This window comes from Cupressus sempervirens, chromosome 1 (assembly GCF_028749045.1).
Source record: "Cupressus sempervirens isolate cs-2001-9-10 chromosome 1, ASM2874904v1, whole genome shotgun sequence".
Taxonomy (NCBI): domain Eukaryota; kingdom Viridiplantae; phylum Streptophyta; class Pinopsida; order Cupressales; family Cupressaceae; genus Cupressus; species Cupressus sempervirens.
In genome coordinates, this window is record NC_143118.1 from 700,744,560 (window position 1) to 700,768,926 (window position 24,367).

The 24,367-nt window shown below is 32.4% G+C and overlaps 2 protein-coding genes across 2 annotated transcripts; both read right to left on the bottom strand.

The window, feature by feature from the left end:
* Nucleotides 1-1,961: 1,961 nt before the first annotated feature.
* Nucleotides 1,962-2,630, bottom strand: LOC149579873 (alpha-amylase type B isozyme-like). The gene is made up of 3 exons (XM_089802662.1): nucleotides 2,504-2,630; nucleotides 2,303-2,379; nucleotides 1,962-2,204 (listed from the first exon to the last, which is right to left on the bottom strand). The coding sequence occupies exons 1-3, from the start codon at nucleotides 2,628-2,630 to the stop codon at nucleotides 1,962-1,964; spliced, it is 447 nt and encodes a 148-aa protein (XP_089658788.1).
* Nucleotides 2,631-5,152: 2,522 nt separating this feature from the next.
* On the bottom strand, nucleotides 5,153-6,979 carry LOC149579874 (alpha-amylase-like). Its single transcript, XM_089787532.1, has 4 exons — nucleotides 6,803-6,979; nucleotides 6,585-6,714; nucleotides 5,668-6,464; nucleotides 5,153-5,560 (listed from the first exon to the last, which is right to left on the bottom strand). Exons 1-4 carry the CDS (start codon nucleotides 6,914-6,916, stop codon nucleotides 5,303-5,305), a joined length of 1,299 nt encoding a protein of 432 aa, XP_089643658.1. The 5' UTR covers nucleotides 6,917-6,979; the 3' UTR covers nucleotides 5,153-5,302.
* Nucleotides 6,980-24,367: the final 17,388 nt, after the last annotated feature.

Genomic DNA, 24,367 nt, shown 5'->3' on the forward strand with positions numbered 1-24,367 from the left:
TAGAAGTGAAAATATGTTTCTATTAATCTCTCGTTTATTAGAATGTATAAGTAAATTTTTAGTTCTACATTTTTTTGAAATTATTAAAGGAAAAATTAGTTCTACCATATGTAGGTGTTGATCTAATAACATTGAGGCCCACCAAGAGTCTACATTTTTCATAATTAATTAGATATAATATATTATATTTTCTTTAAATTTTTGTGGAATTTATCTTGAATATAAGATCTTTTGATCCATGTTTAATGAGAAGTGGTTTACATAACCCATCTCTCATGAGAATGAATTGAACAATCACAATCATTGGATCTAGGTAATGTTCACATAGGTGAAGCACCAAGACTTTTTGGGAGGTTACCCATCTCATTACTACCCCACCTCTAACTACAGAGTTTTCCCCATGGTTAAACTCACTTCATACTTGAAACCTAATTTGTAAAACCTTCATGAAGTGCTGTTCCTTGTGAATTGCCATTCATTATTTAGTCCCTTAGGCTCATCAAATGATAGGTATGAGATATTCTTCAAAAGTCAAATTGTGATACATGATTTCATACATTACTATTGTCTACATGAATCACTTATACAATTTAACATAGTCATATATTATCAAATTTATATGCTTCCCTCAATTATTATATCTGTATTTATTCTTTCCAATAAAAAACCTATTCGTGTACTCCTTGGTGCTAGTTATAATACATATAGATTGTATTCATAACTGTAGAGTTTGAACTGTAAATGTCTAGTATGGATGATAAGGTTATCATGAAAATCTAATAAATGATTAAAGATTATTACTTGTCCAGGCACTTGATCACATGTTTTAAATCCTTTAGTCATATTCATTTTGCACATGCCACATTCAATTCCATGCAATCATAATTTGCTGTTTCTTTTGGATCAAATGACATTTCACATTGGAGAAACTTTACTTTGTGTGACATTTCCCGACATAGAAGAGGTTCAACAGAGTATAAATTACAAAGGGTTTTCCATTCAATCTTTATATATAATAAAAGTACAAATCTAAACTTCCAAATTTTGTTATTTCTCCTTTTCCTTGCTTAAATTAGGTAGATGTTTCCTATTTTAAATTTTTGAATCACATTGTCTACTTTCAAAAAGCACATTAAAAAATGAAATCAACTTCATATCGACAAGATAGATCCCCTGATCATCAGAACCCCTTTAACTTAGCTTCTTACCTATAATTAATTTCTTTCATAATAAGCAAAAGAGTTTTCAACTTGTCAAGTATGAAAGGAGAACATGTTTCCTCTATTACAGGTTCAACACAATGCCAAATTATATAATTTTTGACAATTGTATGCATCAAAAAACATTGATTGATGCGATAAAAATAGTAAATTATTAAAATTTAAAGTGGAGGGCAATAGGAATATAGATAAGATAGAATTGATGAGAGAATTACAATAATCAACTTTTTCAATTGTTTACCCGATCTGTTAAAGATGTAGAACACATGATTTAGAACCTTGGAGCAATGAGACGTGTGATTCCATTTGAATTTCTTCTTCTACTATTAAAAAAATGTTCTAACTAAAATTCAGCAAGAACAATAGAGAATATAACAGATTATCGATGGAATACAAAGTAAAATTGGCCAACGATTAAAACTTCCAAGATTAAAAAAAATCAAGATATAAATAAATTATCTTCATGGGAAAACTTTAAAACATTCACATAGTAGTTCAAGAGAAATACGATCATGACAACTTCTGTCATGTTCAGCCAATGTAGTGAAGGGATGGTCATATAGGTCTATGGACATGTAGTGGTACTGTGCAAATATTCAACTATTTAGTTAGTACCACATGTACGTGGCACTCGCTATAACAGTGTAAATATTCGGCCATTAGCCAGTGCCATGAAGCAAATAGATTCATTCATTTGTTTAACTAATTAGAGAAAGTAGGTAGAAGTTAAGCCTTCTTTTCCTAGACAACATAGTTGTTTCCTGATGTGGCAAATTGGAAATACGAAGATGGGAGGAAGTTTCCCAATTCAAACCTAGCTCCAATTTTCACAACCGCCCTTTCGTCAATGTTGGCCATGTACAGGTCTGACTTTGCCACTATGATGTTGCAAGCATTGTTGGTCTTTATCTTGTTCCTCTTTCGTATCTCAATCATCTTCTTTATGCCCTCCTTCAAATTGGCATCCTCGAAGTGGTCATAACACTGCACATAGATAGTCACTGAATAGACTTATAAATTTTATTACAACATAGACCAGTTAAGTAACAATGGAAGTAGAAAAAATACAAAGAAGTAATTACAACGGTGGGGACTTCGGGGTGAGTGAGAATGTAGGCATATCCTTGCATGAGTTTATCGTCGTGATCGTACAGTTTCCCTAGCAGATAACCCACAATATGCTCAATCAAATGTTTCTTTACTTATGTTATACCTACACTTTTTATCTTCTAACATAGATGAGTATGGATATTGTAAGTGACTGGTCTCTTTCTTATTCTTACCTTGTGGAGATATGAACTGCGGAGGTGGGGGAAACCAAACATCTGTTATATCGGCCTTTGTAATATCCTTTGTGGCTCCTTTCTGTATGTTATACCATGAACTACTCTTCGATCTTTCTCTATGCATATTCTTGATTAAGAACTGTGTGTCCATAAGGTGGGTACTTAATGTTATGTGGGAAGTACCTTTCATATGTTCATAAGTTTGGAGACTAAGTTTGTTGAACGCAGCTCTAATGTTTTTGATTAAGGGTTAAAATATAGTTTTTGCAAGGGATCCTAAACTCCAACATTCTTTACAAAATAATACTTAAACTATATTAGCTTAAATAGTGTTGGAAAAGAGAAACAACACACCTAGACAACCAACATCCCACCAAGGACTACTGGAAAATAGAAACAAGGACCAACACAAAAACCACATGGCAGGACTAAGCTAAAAGCACAATTGTTTCTACCATCTCTATTGTTTCTCCAACAACTCAATTCTTGCATCATGCAATGGGACACTTTTTTCTAAGGATTGCACAAAATAATCCAAATTCCATGAGTAAGGTTCACAGGCATGGACTTACAATTTGACATGAATTGAAGAGTTCCAGAATGAGGAAAATATTTGAAAAAATCAAAGAACCTGACTAAGTACATTGAAAAGGGACAACAAGGTAAAACATAGTTAGAAATATCAACCCACTATATAATTTTATTTTACCAGATAAACAAGGATTGGTAAAGATAATACAATATTGTTAGCATTGAAAAAAATACTCATTTGTGTTCTACACAAAAGTGTTGTCTGTATTAAGCATGATAACACATTAATGAATATAGTCTTCTCATTCTTTACCGCAATATTTGTCCATATATTGTCTCTACACACTATCTTTTCATGCAAGGGCTTTCACAACTATCAACTTCATCTTCAAGTTGAATTAATCATTATCAACATTGCGGGTTTTGAGAGCAAAAGAAAAAGGTATGGGTGGACAATAGAGATTGGTGTAGCAAGAGTAGCAAGAGTAGTGGTACAGACTATCGTTAGAATGCATAGGTTGAAAGCCCCAAGAACTTAGTGTGGTTTTCCTCTACAATAGCCCTCAATGGTACCGCAAAATATGCACCAACTATTTTGTCAGATAACTGTCATGGATCATCACACCTTCTCTTGCATTGTAATATTTAAATTAAACCTTTGACTATTTGTGAGCAGAGAGATATCCAATCAAAATGTATAAACAACTATTTAATTAATATAATAAATATACTACTTAAAATGCATGGAACTTGACAAACTATATTTTGAAGGAGAAAGCGATTTTTAATTTTTAAAAAATTATTATTGGTTGTTGAGGTTGCGTTCCGAAACCACAGTTCTCTACATGAAAGAACTAAAAATACAATAGGACACTAATGTAACTTTATTTCTTTCAAAATAAATGATTTATTTACAAGAATGACTTTTATTCTAATAGAGGTTTGGAGAACAACACTTTTATATTCTCAAATTTACTTTATCTAAAACTTCATATATGCTTTCAAATCAAACATCTATGGATGTACCCATTGCACTTCATTTGGGTAAAGTACTAATTATAATATATACCATTGCATTCATAACTGTAGAGACCGACCTTACATGTTCAATCTTGATGAAAAGGTTATCATGAAAACCTTCAATAGATCAATGAATATTATTACTTGCCCAGGGGCTTGATCACATGTTCTAAACCTTTTAGGCATATTTATTTTTCTCATGTTCCATTCAATTCCATCCAATCATAAATCTAAAGTGCCCGTTTGGTTGAAGGCATAGGAATGGAGAATAGGATTGCATATTGGGAATATGAATGGCTATTCCAATAACAAATATTTTTTGGAATGCATATAAGCACATTTTAGAGGCAAAAAGGGAATATGTATTCCTATTCCCTATTCCAATTGACAAACCAAATGGAAAATAGAAAACATATTCCAAATTTTCTATTCCTATTTCAACAACCAAACAGGCCCTAAATGTCATAATTTTTCTATTTCTCTTGGATCAAACAATATTTCATGGCGGAGATACTTTACTCTGTACTGCATTTCCCGACTTAGAAGAGGTTTCGTAGAGTATGCTCATACTAACTCACAAAGGGTTGGATTTTCCATTCAATCTTGGATATAGTAGGAGTACAAATCTTAACTTTTAAAGTAAGTTATTTCCTTTTTTCTTCTTGCTTAAATTGAGTAGATGCTTCCTCTTTCAAATCTTTGAATCGCATTGTCTACTTTCCAAAAGCATGCCGAGAAAGGAAAAATTTGAAAATTAAAATCTAATTTGTTTAATCTTTCGTTCTTATCCACGGGCCGTATCCACAAGATAGATTAGCTCGTCAAGTATGAAAGGAATAAACGTTTCCTCCATCACAGATTCACACAACGCCAAAAATGTCATTTTCGACAGCTGTGTGTTTGCATTGCAAAATGTTAATTGATGCGATAAATATAGTAAACAATTAAAAACTTTTCTGATTTTTTAACTGATCTATTAAAGTAGAACTCGTGATTCTCTAATTCGGATCGAATTTCTTCTTGTACTTTTAAAAAAACGCTTTAACTGAATTTCAGCAAGAACAGTAGAGAATATAACAGATTATCAATGGAATATAACAAAGTAATAATTAGCTTCATTGGTATATATAATTAATAACTAGAGCAATAAGCAAGAAAAATGGAGAAAATAGCATATTATCGATGGGATATAGAGTAGCTAGATTCAATGAATTATTTAACTAATTAGAGAAAGTGGGTAGAAGTTTAAGCCTTCTTTTCCCAGACGGCATAATCGTTTCCGGATGTGGCGAGTTGGAAAGCTGATGACGGGAGGAAGTTTCCCAAATCAAACCTGGCCCCGATTTTGACAACGACCCTTTCCTCTATCTTGGCCATGTACAAGTCGAACTCTGCCGCTACGATGCTGCACGCGCTGTTGGCCTTTATCTTGTTCCTCTTTCGTATCTCAATCAGCTTCTTTATGCCCTCCTTCAAATTGGCATCCTCGAAGTGGTCATAGAACTGCACGCACGCAGAGACAATCAAGCAATAGAATCATTATCAGAGCGTACAGCACATACCATTTAAGTAACAATACAAGGTTAAGAAAAACAAAAGGAAGCAATTACAATGGTGGGGATTCCGGGGTGAGTGAGAATGTAGGCATATCCTTGCATGAGTTTATCAGAAGGAAACGGCCACAATTTCTGCGTAGACCCCGTGTCGTGGTTGTCAATGAACGTAACGGCCTTTTCCGGCAAGAGGCCGATCATGCCGGAGGGTTTTCCGTCGGAGTCCTTCAAACGCCAGAGTTCGTTGTTCTGCACAGCAAGCTGCAGAATTCCCTTCGTAGTGAAGTCGAAAGCAGCAGAGCGATCACCGGTGGAGTGAACCCAATCGACGAGTCTCTGCCGGTGAGCATTCTCACCTCCGTTTCCAAAACTGAGAGTGTCCCACACCTCTCCGACGGCAAAAGCGGGGTTAGTGTTTTGAACGTACATACCCAGCGAACTCCCGGCGTATCCTCTGGCGAAGTCGAACCTCCAGCCGTCGAAGCCGAGGTCGGAGATGAGCCAGTTCATCCAGTCCGTCAACTCTTGCTGCACGCGTGGGTTTGTGTGGTCGAGGTCGGGGGCAGCCTCGTAGTCGTTTCCAGTGTCCGCCTTGCCGGAGCCGCAGGAGGAGTACGGCTTGTCGTTCACCGGAATCGCCCACGCGCCCCAGTCCAGCTTTTCGTCAGCCGTTCCTCCTTCGAAAATGCACCAGTCTCCTTTCTCGTCCTGCTTTGAGCCCGTCCGGTGATTAATGACTATGTCGCACACAGTCCGCACTCCGTTCTGGTGAAACGCCTGCACCGCCTGACGCAGCTCAGAGGAGGTTCCGTACTTTGATTCGTCCAGATCGTACAGTTTCCCCGGCAGATAACCTGCAATATGCTCAATCAAATGTTTCTTTACTTTAGTTATACCTACAGGTTTCATCTTCTAACACAGACGACTAGTTATACCTACAGGTTTCATAAGTAAGGATTGTTTCTTAGTCTTACCTTGTGGAGATACGGACTGCGAAGGTGGGGGAAACCAGACATCTGTTATACCGGCCTCTGCAATCTCCTTTGCGGCTCCTTTCAGTACGTTGTACCATGAACTGCTCTTCGATGACTCCCAATTGAAGCCCTGCCAATTCACCTCATACATTAGTATTATAATTATTAAATCCATTACATTTCTCAGCTTTAGCTTTTGTGCTAGTATTCATGTTTACCTGAAAAAAGACTATATCGAGAGGATCGGATTTGTTGCTGCTCTGGGTGGAGACGTGAATGATCAAACCTAATATTACGACCGCGACTACCAACGTACCTCCAAGCTTGTTCATGGCTTAACGGAAATAAACAACAGCAAACAAATTACACAGGTCGTTACACTCGAATGTTTCGTTGGGAAGAACAATACACTGGACTAGACCTTTTATTCTGTCGAGGATAACAACAACCCGCTCAAGCTTTCTTAATCTGAAGTTAATTAACAACGGATAAGGTGCCAAAGAAAACTGCTGTGTGCAAAAGGTTATCGTGAGTCACGGCTGAATCAAATGTGGGTACTGACTCGACAAATACAACCAAAATGAGCAGATGTATTCACAAGTACCTATGTTGAAGGATTTAGTAGTGTGGAAACATGTTTTTGGATTTAGTAGTCGTGCACGGCATGGAATGTTCACACTCTACACGAGAAAACTCAATCTCCTCAGCATTATCAGATGATATTTAAATTTAAATTTATGGTCCTACTGACTGGTTGTCAACATAATCTGATTGTTCGGAAGACTTTTTTCCTCCACTCGTTGCCTATAGGTTGTTTTAATTAATCATAACCTTAATTTGGCAGTATGAAAAGTATGATGTAGTTCCTCCATCACGTCAATTGAAAGGGACAATACTCATGGTGGAATTTCTTTTTTAATAAAACTAGTACTTGTATCAGTGAGAGGTTCAACGGATAAGTCGATAGTGTAATTTAAGAAAATTATCATTGTATGAAATTGCATACAATAGGAAAGGGTTAAACATAATTTTTTGATGATATATAGTATTATTTGTCAAGAAAGTATGATGTTTTGGGTGGTCCAATAGTACATTAAAAATGAAAAGTTTAATTACGCACCATGCAAAGCAGAGGAGTAAAAAAAATGTCTCTTATGCTGCGAAACACAAGGTGGAAATTGTATAGTTTTCATAAATATCAATGCAATTGAGCATAATTGTAAATGACTAAAATGTGCACTTTGCTAAAAATACGGCGGTTTTCAGAGGTATAAACTTATTTTTGAAAGGATAGTTACCCGGGTTGGAAAAGATAAAGTAAATCTAGGAAGATTGAGCAGATGAGTAGAGGCCGGAGTAAGACCAGCTGTAAACTGCATGTAAACTATTTCCCACAAATTTAATGACACTTCGTTGAATTCCATATCATGGAACTCAAACAACTATTTTATCATCTTGTCCGGCCTTAGCTAGCATTTGGGAGCCTTTGTGAGAATCTCGTCAAACACTCTCTAAAAATCAATGTTCGACGTTTATAACCAAATACAATCTCGTCAAACACACTCTAAAAATCAACGTTCAACATTTATAACCAAATACATCACAAATGTTTAGAAATAGTCAGCTGCAATGGTGGGCTAATCAATTAACGTGATGAAATGGGTATCCCCCCTAGAAAGGGTAAAGAGGAGAGCCGCTTGTTTCAAAGACCTACTATCCTCTGTCTCTGCTTTACGCCATCATATCCTAATTAGAATAGAGATCTGGTTGAAGATTTCTCCATTTAGACAAATAGGAAAAAAAATTGAAACTGAAAAAACAAATAAAAATTAAGTATTTTATGATTTTTGAAAATAAATTCCATCATTAACAATCAACATCACATTCATTGTTTGAACTAGAGTGGCTATAATTATGAGCGAGAGACGTTCAAACACCCAGTGCATGTGAAGGAGTCCGCATATGACTGAGTGTTACAGGCAGGGGTTAAATTCAACAGTCAACTAGGTCCTTAGTATCAAAATAAATCTAGAACAAGCCTTCACACTTCAACAAATGGATTAATTGGATTTGGAATAGGTATAAATACCACTGGGCGAGGTGCTTTTGTTTTCATCGCTGAAACTGTGCTACCATTAGTGGCGAGGAGGTGCTTTTGAAAAGTGATGGTTCAACTAGTGTGAGATCCGGATCTATAATTCATAAGTGCCATAGAATTTTAGGCCAGCAATAGTGCGTGTTCCTAGAGATGGGGGAGCTTACCCTGGGTTCCATTGGGGGGGCTTGGGCTCTATATTTAAGGAGCTGGAGGTCCCATGATAATATTTTGGGGGGGGGGGTAAAGCTTAATTTGGAATCTTTTCCTATTAACTAGGAGCCCCTACTTTTTAGTTGAGTAGATGCAAAAGGGGTGGGAGGGGGCTGGAAATTGCCCCTACTATTTAGGGAAGAATTCTGCCACTTGGCAAGAACTTACCCTTCATTTTCCCTCCAAATTGAAATCATTCTACCAAAAATTCTAAAAACAACAATTTATATTTTTAATATTTCCTTCAATTTAGGAGCTAATTTTTCAAAGCAGATTTATATGTAATGCCCATGAGACCACTTCCCTTTAAATGTTCCTAAAAAAGCTCAGTGGTACCCACTCTATTTTTAAGCAAGCGAGTGCCCATGGGACCCTAGCCTTAGACAACTTACCGAGCCCTAATATTCTAAGGGCATTTGACCGAGCGAGTCTTACCATTAATGGTTAAAGCACAGGCGGCCGCTTCAAGTGATAAAGGTAGGATAACAAGGAGGATGAGGCAACTTACTGTGCATGAGACACTGAGTGCATTTATTTTGAGCCTTTGCTCCATAGGAGAAGCCTATCGGCTTAATTATTAGTCATGGCTTTCTAAGGGAAGGACAAAAATATTTCCCACGAATTTAATGACACTTCGTTGAATTCCATATCATGGAACTCAAACAACGGTTTTATCATCTTGTCCAGCCTCAGCTAGCATTTGGGAGCCTTTGTGAGAATCTTGTCAAACACTCTCTAAAAATCAATGTTCGATGTTTATAACCAAATACAATCTCGTCAAACACACTCTAAAAATCAACGTTCAACATTTATAACCAAATACATCACAAATGTTTAGAAATAGTTAGCTGCAATGGTGGGCTGATTAATTAACATGATGAAATGGGTATCCCCCCTAGAAAGGGTAAAGAGGAGAGCCGCTTGTTTCAAAGACCTACTATCCTCTGTCTCTGCTTTACGCCATCATATCCTGATTAGAATAGAGATCTGGTTGAAGATTTCTCCATTTAGAAAAATAGGAAAAAAAATTGAAACTGAAAAAACAAATAAAAATTAAGTATTTTATGATTTTTGAAAATAAATTCCATCATTAACAATCAACATCACATTCATTGTTCGAACTAGAGTGGCTATAATTATGAACGAGAGACGTTCAAACACCCAGTGCATGTGAAGGAGTCCGCATATGACTGAGTGTTACAGGCAGGGGTTAAATTCAACAGTCAATTGGGTCCTTAGTATCAAAATCAATCTAGAACAAGCCTTTGCACTTCAACAAATGGATTAATTGGATTTGGAATAGGTATAAATACCACTGGGCGAGGTGCTTTTGTTTTCATTGCTGAAACTGTGCTACCATTAGTGGTGGGGAGGTGCTTTGGAAAAGTGATGGTTCAACTAGCGTGAGATCTGGATCTATAATTCATAAGTGCCATAGAATTTTAGGCCAGCAATAGGGCGTGTTCCTAGAGATTGGGGAGCTTACCCTGGGTTCCATTGGGGGGGCTTGGGCTCTATATTTAAGGAGTTGGAGGTCCCATGATAATATTTTGGGGGGGCTAAAGCTTAATTTGGAATCTTTTCCTATTAACTAGGAGCCCCTACTTTTTAGTTGAGCAGATGCAAAAGGGGTTGGGGGGGGGGGCTGGAAATAGCCCCTACTATTTAGGGAAGAATTCTGCCACTTGGCAAGAACTTACCCTTCATTTTCCCTCCAAATTGAAATCATTCTGCCAAAAATTCTAAAAACAACAATTTATATTTTTAATATTTCCTTCAATTTAGGAGCTAATTTTTCAAAGTAGATTTATATGTAATGCCCATGAGACCGCTTCCCTTTAAATGTTCCTAAAAAAGCTCAGCGGTACCCACTCTATTTTTAAGCAAGCGAGTGCCCATGGGACCCCAGCCTTAGACAACTTACCGAGCCCTAATATTCTAAGGGCATTTGACCGAGCGAGTCTTACCATTAATGGTTAAAGCATAGGCGGCCGCTTCAAGTGATAAAGGTAGGATAACAAGGAGGCATGAGGCAACTTACTGTGCATGAGACACTGAGTGCATTTATTTTGGAGCCTTCGCTCCATAGGAGAAGCCTATCGGCTTAATTATTAGTCATGGCTTTCTAAGGGAAGGACAAAACTATTTTTGTGTGTATTTAAAAATTGTGGAAAATAAAAATTATTCTTGATTCATTATTGTCTATCTAAATAAATTTCTATATTTAAAATTTGTGTTTTTTTTTATTGATGTAGGACTATCTTTTTATTTACTATTAAAAAATATTGGGAGAAAATTCATAATATCCTAGACAGGGTGTGGTCTTTGCTTGTTACTTCTTTGAGAACATTATCTTGTATTTCTTTATTATTATTTTCCCTTAACAAAGGTGCCATTGCAACAAATGGAACACGATCTTTGCTTTCACTTTCTATATTTCATGTTTCATTTGCTAAAAATAGTAGAGGGTAGGAGGTTGCCAAATCACTTGAGTTTTGCAGTTGGGATAATGGATATTGAATTTCTATGATGTTCACTCGAACCACTTGCACTCTAGTATTGTACCATTGCCATTATCTTCTCAACTCTAGATACCCACCCCTCTTTCTACCACAACATTATGACAGGTACAGATTTTTGTCCCATTTTTCTGGTTTTTATTATGTTTAGTTTTCCTCTAAATCCTGACCCTTGTCATATATGTTTTGGAGGGCATATTTTTCTTGATAGAGTTGTCCAATGAGTCTTTCCTATAATTGTTATCTCAGAGAAGCAGATGTCACAGGTTCAAACCACGCCTAATAAAATATCATTGCCTTACATTAAATGCACAAATTTTCCTATAGTAGAGTCTTCTCCTAATTTTGTTGCTAGAAAATTCCTTCCTCACCGCCCCCCGCCCAACCCCAACCCCAAAAAAAAAAGAAAAAAAAAAAGAAAAAAGGAAAAAAGAGAGTTCTTGGTTAATTAATGAACATTCAGATAATTGAATAGTGATACTTAATTAGAAATTTGAGATCACAAATCAAGATCAAATAGTTAATAGATATTCATAGATAGATAAATAGAGGAAGATGTGGAGAGAGGGGAGATATGTAAGATATTAATGTATACATAAAGAAGAGAGAATGAAAGAGGGAGATATAGATAGAAAGAGAGAGAAAATATATAGATGGCAAGATAGATTGATAGAGAGAAAATGATGTAGATAGAGGATGAGAAGGGGATAAGGTGACATTTCATATCTATCTAGCATACCCATTGCACACTAAGATGTGATTGTTAGTTATGTTAAAATCTGGTTAATAGAATTGAATGGTCACTCACACTTCATGCTAACTGATGGTGGTTGTGATGGTGTTTGTTGTTGCTGGCATCTAAAAAATAGATCCAAATGGGTAGTTGATGCAGAGCTATGACACAACAAAAAAATGTTGTACTGATCTGTTACTTTGGTGGTTTTTCTTTATATTTTTTTAAAACCTTCTATTGTTACTTAAATGGTATGTATTTTAGCTCGATAATGATTCTATTGGTTGATTGTCTCTGCATGCAGTTCTATGATCATTTCCAGGACTCAAATTTGAAGAAGGGAGTAACAAAGTTGATTGAAATATGAAAGGGGAATGTAAAATCAACACTAATGCTTTGATATTAATTAATAGAAAGTGTGTCGATAATGCTACCTCCTATAAGAATAGATAAGATACCAAAGAAAACTAGGTGTACTGCGATGTGGAAGGGGGTTATCATGAGTCGCGATTGAATCAATGCACCTCTTAAGAGTATAAATATAGAACTGCAGGAGTAAATAAGTTGCCCAATCAAATGTGGGGATTGAATAGACTCAGAAAATAAAACTAAAATGATCAGATGTACTCAACAAATATGTTGAAGAATTTAATAGTTAAGTGGAAAAAATAAGAACATCAGTATGAGGGGATGTTTTTGGATATACATGGGAAGAATTAGTACGTTTAGAGGAAAAATAGTCATGCACAACATCAAATGTTCATACTCTATAGGAGAAACTCAATCTCCTCCGCATTATTAGATGATATTTTATTAGTCCTTGTCTTTTAGATAGGAGACTATAGTTTTCATGTTGCTCTCAAACAATGAGTTTGTTTTTTGGAAATTGTGCAAACAATTTTAACCTAAGATCTTATGTAAATTTTTCATCAAAGTTAATTTTGATTTTTTATTACTATTTTTCTATTGGCACCATTTATTTTTCCTAGTAGTCTTTTTATTTTCTCATTAGAAAATAACAATAAATGAAGAACTTAGGCCACATGTCATTTTTCATGCTTCTTTACATGCCTTGCTACATGTCAATTTGCATGCTTGTTTATGGAAGTTAGCACTCACAAAATTCTAATTTTTATTGATTAAATTGATTGCATTGTAGAACCATGATGAAAGCATTCTTGTCTAGAGTGATTGTTTTTTGACTCTGAACAGGGAAGGAAAACGAACATAGGAATTGAATTAAAGGAGAAGTAAAGCTCATCTCATCCACTGTAAGAATTATGAAAAAGTGGCATTGTTTGGAAGGAGTCTTCTTGAAACTTAGCGCTACCATCACTAGAGATTGGCAAAAATTCCAAATTCCCAATTACTCTTTATTACTTACCACTTGGAATTTAAACAATATGTTTTATCAGTAGCAAATAATTTGATAGATTGAATTTAATTTGGTTGTTATTATCAAAATGTTCTTGTTGAGTAGAATATTTAAATTGTCATATGTTAGAGCTCTAGAAAGTTTGATTGTTTAAGAAATGTTGACTGCATTTTGCTCCAACATAGTGCTCTTAAACATTTCATAGGATCATTTCCACCAGCTACTACCATTCAAGAATTTAAAACTCCACTTTTATCAAAATCTAAAATTGATATGGCACTTAATTATTGTTTAGGTTTTTCCTCTTTCTAAAAATTCTTCAAACATATTCATAGCCTTAGATAACAATATACCCAATTTGAGTTTCCTTGAGTTATGCCGAGGGTACTTTTATAATTAATTTTTCACTCATTAAATTATATATCCTTATTTTAAACATAATATATATTCCCCCAGATTGGCATGTGCATGATTCCTCATGTTAAGCTTGGCCCAATAAATGGATAAAGCTAAGGAAAATTTGATGAATATATTGTTGAATTATTAATATAGGGAGCATATGAATTTCTATCATTACTCTAAAGCTAGACTTCATATTAACCATTCATAGTTGTACTAAAATTTGGAAAGAAGTTTTTCTGTAGGTTTTATTTGCCACTAACTTTTTGTCGCTTACTCTAGAGTTCACACTTTTGCTTAAACTCTATAAAGGAGCCTTAAACCTTCTTAAACTTTTCCTATTCCATTTTCTTGATGATTTAAGAGAGCCATGCCGTATAGGAAACTGGGACGACCCACCAACCATTAGCTCTCTATGCTGATATGTTGTTTCTGTTGTTCCCCATTTTTAATAATTCTAAAAGAAAAATATTATACTGAAGTATTAATTCTTATTTCAAGACAATGGTTTATGAGCTGGTTAGACATGAGAGGATTGAAACTATTGTAGCCAAGGTTAGCATTAATATGATTGCATTTTCCTTTCATTGCTACATCATTAATAAAGAATGAATGGAAGAACACCATTGTGGAGTCCCCCATGGTATGACTACATAAATACAAGTAATGACATTATGTGGTTGTAGTGCATGCCCTACACCAAGTGTTACAAGCAAAAATATCCAATCTTGAACCTACAAGACTGTAGCGGGTGTACCAACAATAAACGGTAATGTGAATAACAAGTCTCATAGGAAGATTGGTCCTTCACACTATGGAAGACTTGATGAAGGAGATGATGACATTTAGGGGCATGTGCCAAGGTGGGGAATGCGCCAAAAGAAATTTGTTCAAGACTACTCACCAGAAATGCTCCATGTTATATTATAACATTACTAAGAATAAAGTAACATATTTGATATGCCCTAGCAATTGTTGAATAATTTTGTGGTTTAATTATAATTTTACTATATCAAATAATCTTTCTAGAGTTGTATACTATATTCAATTGCAAGCTAAATAATTTTTAAAAAAAAAAAATCTATTTAAAAAAAAAAAAAAAAAAAGTTGGAACTTATAGAATGTTAATAGTTTTAGTAAAAGTTGATAGATCAAAGAAATTTTTACAACAATATCTTAGAAAATAAATAAAGCACCAAATATACACGATTATAAATCTTTTGTTTGTATAATCTAAAATTTTTACTTATTAAAAAAACATACATATAAGTTTTAGAATTCTAGTAGTCCTTATGAAAAATATATAGACCAAACAAAGAAAGGTGAATATGCAATTTCAATTTTTTATTTACATATGAAAATATAAAATTAATTAATAAAAAAATAGTTAATTTATGAAATTACATAAAATTTATTAGATTTAATATAATAATAATATGTATAATTCTAATAAATATTTACAAAGTTCTTCATTTTTTAAACTAACAAGATCACGTGTGTCCATTAAGAATAAAATTACATTTTGGAATACATTATTCTTATTCTTCTAGTTATAAAATTTTATTATATTTTAAAATAGATTTATGTCAAATTGAAATAAAATATTTTCTATTAAATTTAATATTTAAGTTTAGATTATGCTTGTAGGGTATTATTCTATGAAATATAAGAGATAATTGGAAAACATGGATATAAATATTTATAAATATTCTAAATCAAATCAATCATGAGGACCAAGCTCACTTTCCAATTTTCTTTCTTTAACATTTTTTTAAAGATAAATCATTTTAAATAAGTTGTTTATTTCATCTATTGCATGGTAAAATCCATTACATAGAATTTAAACTAAATATTGTATATAATTTATTTTAGTTTAATATATTTAATCAAATATTCATTATTCAATCAAAATTATTAAATTCTAACTGTTAAAACTATCAAATTTAATCCACACCTTACACATATTGTTAGTTATTAAAAGATAAACATTTGTTTAATATCATAAGCATACAATCAATATTTGACCCTTTCAAACTTTTTCCTATTTAGTTTTTAGAGTTGTAACCAAATCAATGTATCATTTTTGACAAAAGACAAGGACTCGTGCTCTATCAAAGATTTTGTTTAATTTATGTTCCTACCGACTGCTTGTCAACATAATTTGATAGTGTGACAAACTTTTTATCTCCCTTATTGACGATAGGTGGTTTTAATTAATCATGAACATAATTTGGTATTGTGAAAAGTATGATGTATTTAATATTTTTTATTATTATAGAAAATTGTAAAATGTTTAAAGAATAATATAAAAAGGACAATAAAAAAGATCTGTCAATGTAATTGTGATTTAGAAGCAATTTTTCTAGAGCTTACATCAGAGGACCAAATGCAAATCCTATGCAAGAATATAACATTATTTAATGTAACTCTATTTATTATTTCAACTAAAAAGAGGAATGCTCATGCTAGATTTTTAATTTTTTTATAAATTTATTAATCATAGCTTTCTAAGCGAAGAATTAATATTTTTGGGTGTATTTGAAAATTGTGGAAAATGAAAAATATTCCCTCTATATCATAGTTGTTTCATTATTATCTATTAAAATGAATTTCTAGATTTAAAATTTGTTTTTATTTATTGGCATAACCTTTCTTATGTATTTACTATTATAAAATATTGGGAGAAAACTCATAATATCCTAGGCAGAGTACTAGTCATGGTCTTTTCTCAGAGTACTAGTCATGGTCTTTTCTTGTTAATTCATTGAGAACATCAACTTGTATCTCTTTATTATCATTTTTCCTTACCCATTGCAGCAGATGAAACATGATCTTGTCTTTCAATTTCTATAATTCATCATTGATTTCCTAAAAATAGTACAGCATGGGAGGTTGTCAAATCACTTGAGTTTTGTACTTTATATAATGAATATTAAACTTCTCTATTGTTCACTCAAACCGCTTGGGCTTTAGTATTGTACCATTTCCATTATCTTCTCAACTCTAGATGCCCACCTGTCTTTTTTGCCACAACATTCTAATAGGTATGTATTTTTGTTCCTTTTTTTTTATTGTTGTTATTTTTAGTTTTCCTCTAAAATTTTGCCTTATCATATGACCATTTTTGTTTTGGAGGGAAAATTTCCTTGATAGAGTTGTTCAACGTGACTTTCCTATAATTATTATCTCAGACAACTAGATGTCGCAGGTTCAAACCATGCCTAATAAAATATTATTGTTGTCAGGCTTAACCAAGACACTTGAAGTGTTGACACTTTGAGTGGCTGTTGTGTGTCCCCTAATAGTTTTTGTTCCATTTTATTTTCTGTCAATGTTCTGACTCCTCTCTCACTCACGGTGCTAGTGACAATGATAGACTCAACTATGGTTTAATTTTAATTTGAATTTGATTTACAAAAAATCTCTCACCCAATCCTCTACCTGCCCAATAATCTCCTATTATCTTCTTGTACAGGTTGCCAAGTCACCTTTTGGTAGCAAGAGGAATCTGAAATGGTAATGGTAAAAGTAAAGATAGATGAAGTTTCTTTCATACATGGTATTGCCAGTTTGACATAATATATGTTTTGAATTTTTAATTATTATTTTTAAATAAATATTTGCTTCTAATAGTCTATTTTTATTTTATCCTATTTTTTTTTGTGTAACTGTACAGTGGAAATTGTATATAAATATGATTATTAGAATATTAAATTGAAGATATTAATGAAAATTAGTAGAAGTGAGATACAAATACTAAACAAGTGCCACATAGTGCCTAGTACTTGCTGTAAATAGTAGTTGAATTAATAGATTGTAATAGATAGTTAAACTATTAACATATTAAGTTAAAAATATTAAAAAATAATTGATTGATAAGATTGATTAAAAATATAAATATATGTAAGTGATTATTTTTTAAATGTGTAATATATTTAATAATATTATTAGTTTTAGTATATCTTTTCTATTAATATAATATAGTTTCTTAATCCATCTCCTAAAATCGTGCCGAAGAAAATGAATTATGGAACTACCTTTGAGAAAATGGGTTCTATAAGACAAAATGGAATCAACCAATCAAATTGGTGAAAAATAATTTTTACAATATATAAATTCATAAATAAATTAAGAAACTTCATAAATATGTCAACTATGAAAAAATAGTTGTTGGTGATTGGTAAAAATCAAATCAATTTTCGAAGAAAGTGAATGCAATAGTACATGTTGCCCACAACAAGTACAATATTTCAGAATGTATTGATATTTTTGCACTCTTTATTTTCACATATACTTCTCAAAGTGACAAAGATGTAGAATTCAAGTGAGAACTTAGTTTGATATATATTTTAGTTCATGAGTATTTTGACACAACATATGATTTTTGTGTCAAGATACCTTTGTATCTAATATATCTAAAACTATAGTAAATATGCAAGTTAAGGTAACATAATATAACATTTTTTTATGGAAGAAATCACCCCACCACTTATATTTAAAATATCTCAAGCACATCATCCTTCACACATAACCTTATTTTAAAAATCATCTTTTTTATATACACCTCTTAATAATAAAATATAAATATGGTCCTAACAAAGATTTAATTATATCATAGTATAATTAAATACAAAATCATTTCGCATGCCCTAATATAACTAATTAATGGATGTGTGTCACATGCTAAAATTTGCACCCATCCAAATACATTATAATGCATATCTCTAGACACATAACATGTCATCCATCCTAAAAATGGTTCATCTCAAAACATGAGAAGAAGCTAAACAATATGATTACACAAATGATTATGTCTTGACCAATCATCCACAGTTGATACTCACCGCAGATTTTCCTCAAACACACACAATCCTATTCTTGGTTCATAATGTTGTACCTATTTGATTCCATTCTTTATCATAGTGCATCCTTTTTTTTCATGAGTAGTTATTACTTATTTGCTACAACTAATTTTTGTAATCATATCTTTTATTTTAGATATGTTCATAGTGATGATTTTTTTGGTATATCAATTTAAAAATATAATTTAAAAAATTAGAAATATAGTTATGATTTATTTGGTAGATCTATTTAAAAACAAAAATTCACTTCCCTAACACAACTTGAACAAAACATGCGCACACACACACACGCTCGCGAAATCCATTAGACTTAAAACTAGAAAAATTCAAGTATGATATTTCTATTAAATTTAAAGGCTTGATTAAATGGTTTAAATTTTATATGGTATTCTTCATTCTTGAGGGGTTAATTAAAAAAAATGTTGATTGAAAATATATATATTTTTTTCAAATTGGATGATTGAACATATATTATATTTTAAAAATCTTACTATTATTTAAATATCATTTACATGTTGTCTAATTTGTATAAAATAATGTAGCAAGATTAAGACAAAGTTGTGAAAACCATGTAATTCTAATTCATCATTTGCATGGAAAATTCATAGGTTTGGAATTCCTAAGATCTTCCTTTCTTATGTGGGGGATTAGAAGAAATTTCAAGGTGTTGGACCATTCTAATTGAAGTGTAACCTCTAATTATAGAGGTACTTCTTTGGTTGACACAACTTTGTAGAGCTATGACTGAAAACAACTCTACTAAACATTACTAAGATAAAATGGATATAATGGTAACTAGAATTTGAACTAAAGATACAATGATATGCAAAAACCAAACTGGTGAGTTGTACACTCTCTAGTATGATGAATTTGATTTTTACTCTCTATAAATTTAGAAATGTTATATGTAAGCACTAACGATTCAGTCAACAAATAAATTCTTAGTAGAAAAAATAAATTTAGAAAATAAAAATTCTCTTATATATTCAACCAACTAATATGAAGATCTATCATTATCTTATTGAATGACCTTATAAGGTAAAAATATTGAAAGATCAATTTGAACTAAAATACTAGAAAAAGGAATTTTGACCAAAGTCTTTGGTCATAGAATCCACCTTCACTTGAATATGTATTAAGTATTGCCAATATCCTCATAAGATTTATCACACCATAAATAAAGCCAAAGATAAGGTATTTTATTAACAAGAGTAAAAAGTTAGTAGAATACTTCAAAGAATTAATAGAAAAGTCCTATGGTAATATTGAGAGGGAATGCAAATCCTACCTCCAAGTAGCACCAGTAGGATGTGCTGGACTAACCTCCAACATTCTCCTTTGAGATTTGTGACATGGTTTAACAACCTCCCGTGTTCTATAAGTCTAGTGGTTGTATTGGGCATTGACAAGTTGATCTTTTGGTGCAATGACAACCCTAGTTTGTAACAAGTGGTATCAAAGCTTGGTCAATGGTTCAAATCTCCTCGGGTAACGCTAAGGGGGAGATTGTTGGACTAACCACCAATTTTCCCTTGAATATTTGTGACATGGTTTAACCACCTCTTGTGTTCTATAAGTCTAGTGGTCTATCGGGCATTGACAAGTTGATCTTTTAGTGCAACAACAACCCTAGTTTGTAACAAGATGAGTTTGATTACATATCCCTCACCCCTTAGGTTATCTTGGTGGTCTCTTTGGATCCCAACCTCCAAGGAGGACTCATGTGAATCCAAACAATATTTCATGAGGTCAAGGCAATTTAGTCATATCTATCTCATCAAACGTTTCTCCCACTCCCATCCCTAGTCTATACAAGAGCTATTTAGGAAGCAATATTATCTTTCCAAAGTGTACACCAACCTTCTTTTTTATTTATTAGGTTATTTATTGATTAATAAGCTTGTTAATAGGTTATCCTAGCAACCACTTAGTTCCTTAACCCCTATTTAGGGCTACTTGCCTATATTACACATAGGTTATATAACCCTTAAGATCAAAACCATTAAATATATGTAATGATAAATTATATAAAAGGATAATACTCTAAAGGGAATTCCAAACAATATGTATATTCACAACACTCCAATTTAGGAACATCCATATTATCCCTATACATGGAACAACCTAAACCCTAATTAAAAACCCAATATTAAGACAAACTTTATCAAATCCACTTCATGGAATATTAAAAACATTTAATTTTTAAAAAAAAATCAAGAATATATCTTTCTCAAAGAGTATCCTAAACCGAGAAAAGATGATAAATATTATCATTATAGCCTTAGGTATAAATCCAAAGATTAACTATGAATTTTTTTGAAAAAAAACAAATCATTTGCACTTAGGCATTATTTGTGCATACTTGATCTTAAGGTTTGCATACAAGTTTTTCATGTTCTGCACTTGGGCTTTATAGATGGACAATTAGCTGAAAGATAAGAGATTTTGGATGGATTTCACAAAATTACCTTAATAGGAAATTAGTTGAGTCATGGAAGAAAAATATGAAATATACACATTTAATATCTCTAAGTTTCCCTTCCCAAAAGTGACCTATTTGAAACAATATACTTCAATTTGAACATACAAAAAAAACAGGATTTTCAAAATAGGTTGTTTACAATTGAGGAAATACAACACATTTTAACTCAATTTGCAAATATTATGAAATGAAAAAAATTTGAAAAAAAAAAACGATTTTGCGTACTCTTTACCTGGAAAAAGAATTCGAAGAAAATTAGTCCAGTTTCCTGTCAATGTACGTAACTCATGAGTCGTGACAGAATTGACTGGGTAGATTGACTTCAAGCAAAACAAATGCAGTTCCATGTCAAACTATGTAACTCGTGAATCACGACAGAATCGACTGTGTAGATTGACTGAAGAGATAAGCCCCACAAACGGAGAAATGTATCCAATTGGAAAAACCTATTTCAATTCTATTTGAATGATACACTTATTAGTTTATAATCATTCAATCTAATTCTACAATTAAATCAATCAATTATATTAAAGAATTAAAGTAATTTCTAGAGTTCATATTCTATTTTTATTTTTCATAAATATATAATTCTTATTTACTTTTCATTTGATCGGTCAATCCCATTTTTTGTAAGGATAAAATTCAATTTTCTCTAAAAAAATTCAGTTTTTTACAAAGTGTAGTGATTGATGAGATAATAGTATTACTAACCTATCAAATGTAAAAGAAATAATTTTTTTTTGGCACCTTTCCAAATTAGGTAGATTTGTTGGCTTTAATTGTGGATGTGAAATGATTATGAATCATTTTTATTTTTAGTAAAGAAGGATTTCTTATAAAATTATTTTTCAATATTAAATATTTTATGTTATAAAAAAAAATTACTATTATTTAAATAGTTAATAATAATTGAATGTTTAACATTCATTGTATTATTTTTTTTTTAAAATTTTAATTACACTGAGAGGCGTAACACTACAATGGCATAATACCCCTATAGGAAGTAAAAAAAAAACCGCTGTAAGAAAAAAGAAACCTTTAGTATTCTAGATTAATAGATATCTAATTTTTTCAACTGTTTTTTCCAAATCAATGGAAAGATTCTATTTGACAAAAATAGGCCACATTCTCACGATTGTATGTGTCAAAAGCTAAAAATAATGGAAGTCAATTGCATATAATAAAGAATATAGATGGCTGGCTTAAGAAAGAAGTCAAATAAACTTAAAATAGAATCATATATGCTTACACTGTAGCACTATATAGTTAATTAATACTAATGACTCAGTCACCTAATTTCTATTTAAGAAAGATTAAGGAGTGTCTGCACAATCACTGATTTCTATTCTGATGAATAACATAGTGAATGTAACAGTCCACATAGATGGGAATTGAATGGAATGCTCAACGCTCAATCGGGCCGTCCACGTGCTTGTTCACGCAAGGTAGTGGAACAACAGGAGAGTGGAGACATCAGGACATTTGCAAGATTTTATATCAAGCAGTGCCTATAGTTTTCATTCAATTTGATTATTCCATTTGCAAGCCACATTTTATTTGCAGACATCTTTTGGAAATGTGTAAGTGATTTTATTGTTTTTATTGATGCAAGTTTTTCATATCCTTATCTTAATATTTGCACACAGTAATAAATTTTAAATTGATTTCCTCTTATTCTAATTCTTTTCAACATCCATACTTTTACTAACAAGTTTTGTTTTCTCATCTTATATAGGAAATCTAACACACAGATTCACAGCTGCTCGATATTGCATTATTGTTGCAAATTATGAGTTATTCTACCTCCATTTTCGAATTTTTTAAAACTATTACGATGATCTTTCTTTTTAATTTTAATATGGTCATAAGTTGATTGGAGCAATGGCAAGAGGTAGATGCAATCTAATTATGTTGCATGATTGCATTTACCATATATTTGAGCTCTTGAACATCAACCATAGATTCAATAGAATAACGATATATATTAGAAGTTTGATTAGTTTTTATTTGAGACACTTGTAGGGTAAATGTGTGTGGGATTTTTTTTTTCTTTGTTGTTAAAACTATGTTGCATTCTTCTTAATAGGCGATCGATGAGGGGAAATCGCTTTGATGGAGTACCCCTCCCAGCCCAAATGGATGCATGCTCCATGGTGCAACATTCAGGCATATATAAGAAGGGAACAACAAGAATCGAGGAGGTCCCCTCCCTCTTTCATAGACCCCCTTGAATAAGCTGACACAACCTCGCTCCCTACGGGCCCTACCCATTCCATCAACTACTTAATCAAGAATTATCTTTCCTTTTGTGCATTTGGAAAGACTATATTTTAACATTCATGAAGCATGAACTATTTTCATTTATTTAGATAAATGAAAATCATTTCTAGATTTGATTTGTATATTTATTCAATTTACTTTTAATAAGCTAATGGAATGGTTCCATTCTAGATTAATAGATATCTAATTTTTTCAATTGTTTTTTCCAAATCAATGGAGAGATTCTATTTATCATGCACTAAAAATGGAAAGTATGATAGCTTCGAAAATATAAATAATTTTATACAATATATGTGATTCAAAATCACACAAAATCAAAATATTTGTGGCTAGGAACAGAGATGAATAGAGTAAGGAAATGGCTACTCTTGGAAATCTGGAGGATTTGATCAATGGAGATTTTTCATGCCTAAATTCTTATTTCTCCTTGAAAGAGTTTATAATTGATTTTATGACATGAATTTGATGTATGCATCAACTGTAAAAGGTATGTGAAGTTTGAGGTTTGTATGAAGGAATCTTGATCCATTGGTTATTGGCTCCTTCATGCTAGGGATTTGTTATGGGTGTTTTTTTCTCCTTATATTTTGAATGGGATATATTTGTATGAACATATTTTCAAATCTAGATATTTCTCTTTATTTTGGAATGAAGTTACAGTCGTTGTTAGTACTGATTTTGAGTGACAAATTTTTACTTAAGTTTGGATTTCTAAGTAATTACAGTAAGTTTCTTTGACTCCACAAATATTGAGTTTTGATATTTGGCCTTTTTAATTACTATACCAACAACCATAGATTTAGAAGCATAATAGGTGAGTATATA

Bases quoted from the DNA above. Each gene is read 5' to 3' on its own strand.
- LOC149579873 (XM_089802662.1), bottom strand. From the start codon at position 2,630: ATGCATAGAGAAAGATCGAAGAGTAGTTCATGGTATAACATACAGAAA. The intron at 2,380-2,503 runs GTAAGAATAAGA...GTTATCTGCTAG, and splicing joins GCAGTTCATATCTCCACAAG to GGAAACTGTACGATCACGAC. The intron at 2,205-2,302 runs GTAATTACTTCT...ATCTATGTGCAG, and splicing joins ACCCCGAAGTCCCCACCGTT to TGTTATGACCACTTCGAGGA.
- LOC149579874 (XM_089787532.1), bottom strand. From the start codon at position 6,916: ATGAACAAGCTTGGAGGTACGTTGGTAGTCGCGGTCGTAATATTAGGT. The intron at 6,715-6,802 runs GTAAACATGAAT...GTGAATTGGCAG, and splicing joins TCGATATAGTCTTTTTTCAG to GGCTTCAATTGGGAGTCATC. The intron at 6,465-6,584 runs GTAAGACTAAGA...AGCATATTGCAG, and splicing joins GCAGTCCGTATCTCCACAAG to GTTATCTGCCGGGGAAACTG.